Raw genomic sequence first — 1,732 nt, 5'->3', positions numbered from 1 at the left:
TTCTTTTTTTTTTTTTTTTGCCGCCCCCCCTCCCCCCCCCCCCCCCCACGCCCCCCCCCCCCCCCCCCCCCCCCGCAATTATCCATCCTAATAGATTAGTGTAAGCTCTTCACTTTTTTTGTAGAATTGTGAAGTAACCTAATAATTAAGAAGGGTGCAACTGTACCAAACTAATAGAGTTTAGTTACGTGAAAGTGCATAACAAAAGGTAATTGTATTTCTGAAGCAGGAAAAACAAGATTTGAGTTCCGGAGATGTGCCCAATACTGATGATCAGAATGATTCAGACTCTATGCCTCCTCGTAAGAAAATTAAAAAGACAGAGAATGGAATGTATGCCTGTGATTTGTGTGATAAAATATTTCAGAAAAGCAGTTCACTTCTTAGACACAAGTATGAGCACACAGGTAAGAGAAATAACCATGTATTTTTATACATTGTCTTGTCTGTTTTCAGTTTGAAACACAATTGATGTACTTTATTTTATAAACTGGTACTCCTTTTTCATGTGCTGCACACGTAGCAAAGCAACTAATGTAGCTAAGAATATAATAGGAGCCCTTCAAGCCTACACCACCATTCAGCAAGACCATAACTGATCATCTACTTTCACCTTCCCACACAATTCCAATGTCCTCAATCTCCCTAGTGGTTTAGGTGCTATCAATATCTCTTGAAAATTTCCAGGCTAAGCATCTACAGCTCTTTGGGATAGAGAATTGTAAGGATTTGCAGCCATTCAGTTGAAGGAATTTATCCTCATCTCACTCCTAAGTAGCTAACCCTATTATTTCGATACTGTGACTCTATTCTAGATTCACCAGTCAGAGGGAACATCATCTGTACATCTAAACTATCAAATCCTTTAAGTATTTGATCTGTTTCACTTCTCATTCTTCTAAATATAGATCTAGGCTACTCAATCCCTTTGCAGGACAATCCTTCCTTTTCATGAATGGTGGTAAGTGTGTCCTCCTTTAGGCAAAGAGACCAAACTACATCTAGTACTTCAGGTATGGCCTTAGAAGCCAGTCCCTTTGTAACAGAGGTTAACATACCATTTACCTTCCTGATTGCTTCCTACAAACATATGTAAATTTTCTTGGGTTCTTGTCGAATGCTGTCTGAATGCAAGTATTTTTTAAAACATGCCTCTCCTTTACTACTATAACAAATTGATAACTTCATACCACCCTATTCTATTCCATCTGCCATGTTCTTGCCCACTCACCCAACTAACTATTGTCCCTGAAAAGAGAAGTACATGCTGGATCCTGGAAAAACTAAATCCTGGAAGTACTGAACAGGTCGGGCAGCATTTGTGGAAGGGGGAAGATGTTAACAATTCAGGTCAATCTCTGCAACTTCTTTGCGTGGTCCTCACTACTTAGTTTCAAACACAACTTCATATTGACAGCAAACCTTTAAGAAACTACACTCCCTAGCCTTATTATAAGTCAGCAGTATAATTTAAATAGATGAGGCCCAAGAACAGGTTGTTGCATTACCCAGTTAGTTGCAGTCTGTCAATCCAAAAAATATCTTGTTTATTCCTTCTGTTTTGTAACCATTTGTCAGTTTTCAATCCATTATTTTTAATCCCATGAGTCCAGTTTTGCGTAATAGCCTTTTGGCTGGCAATTTGGATATTTACAAAGGATTCAATAAAAACACCTCCACTGATTTCCCTCTTCCCCCACCCTGCTTAGTTCAATCTTCTAACACTCAGATT

At 38.9% G+C, this 1,732-nt stretch overlaps 1 protein-coding gene across 1 annotated transcript in view; it reads left to right on the top strand.

Annotated features, from left to right (window-relative positions):
• The window catches only part of LOC109916422 (zinc finger E-box-binding homeobox 1), a 175,246-nt gene extending 174,774 nt beyond the window's left edge, over nt 1-472 (top strand). The window contains exon 8 of the mRNA XM_048606728.1: nt 230-472. Within this exon, the coding sequence (XP_048462685.1) occupies nt 230-472 (243 nt within the window). The remainder of the gene's footprint in view (nt 1-229) is intronic.
• Nucleotides 473-1,732: the final 1,260 nt, after the last annotated feature.

This window comes from Rhincodon typus, chromosome 2 (genome assembly GCF_021869965.1).
Source record: "Rhincodon typus isolate 14 chromosome 2, sRhiTyp1.1, whole genome shotgun sequence".
Classification (NCBI taxonomy): Eukaryota; Metazoa; Chordata; class Chondrichthyes; order Orectolobiformes; family Rhincodontidae; genus Rhincodon; species Rhincodon typus.
This window is presented reverse-complemented; position numbering and strand designations above follow the sequence as displayed.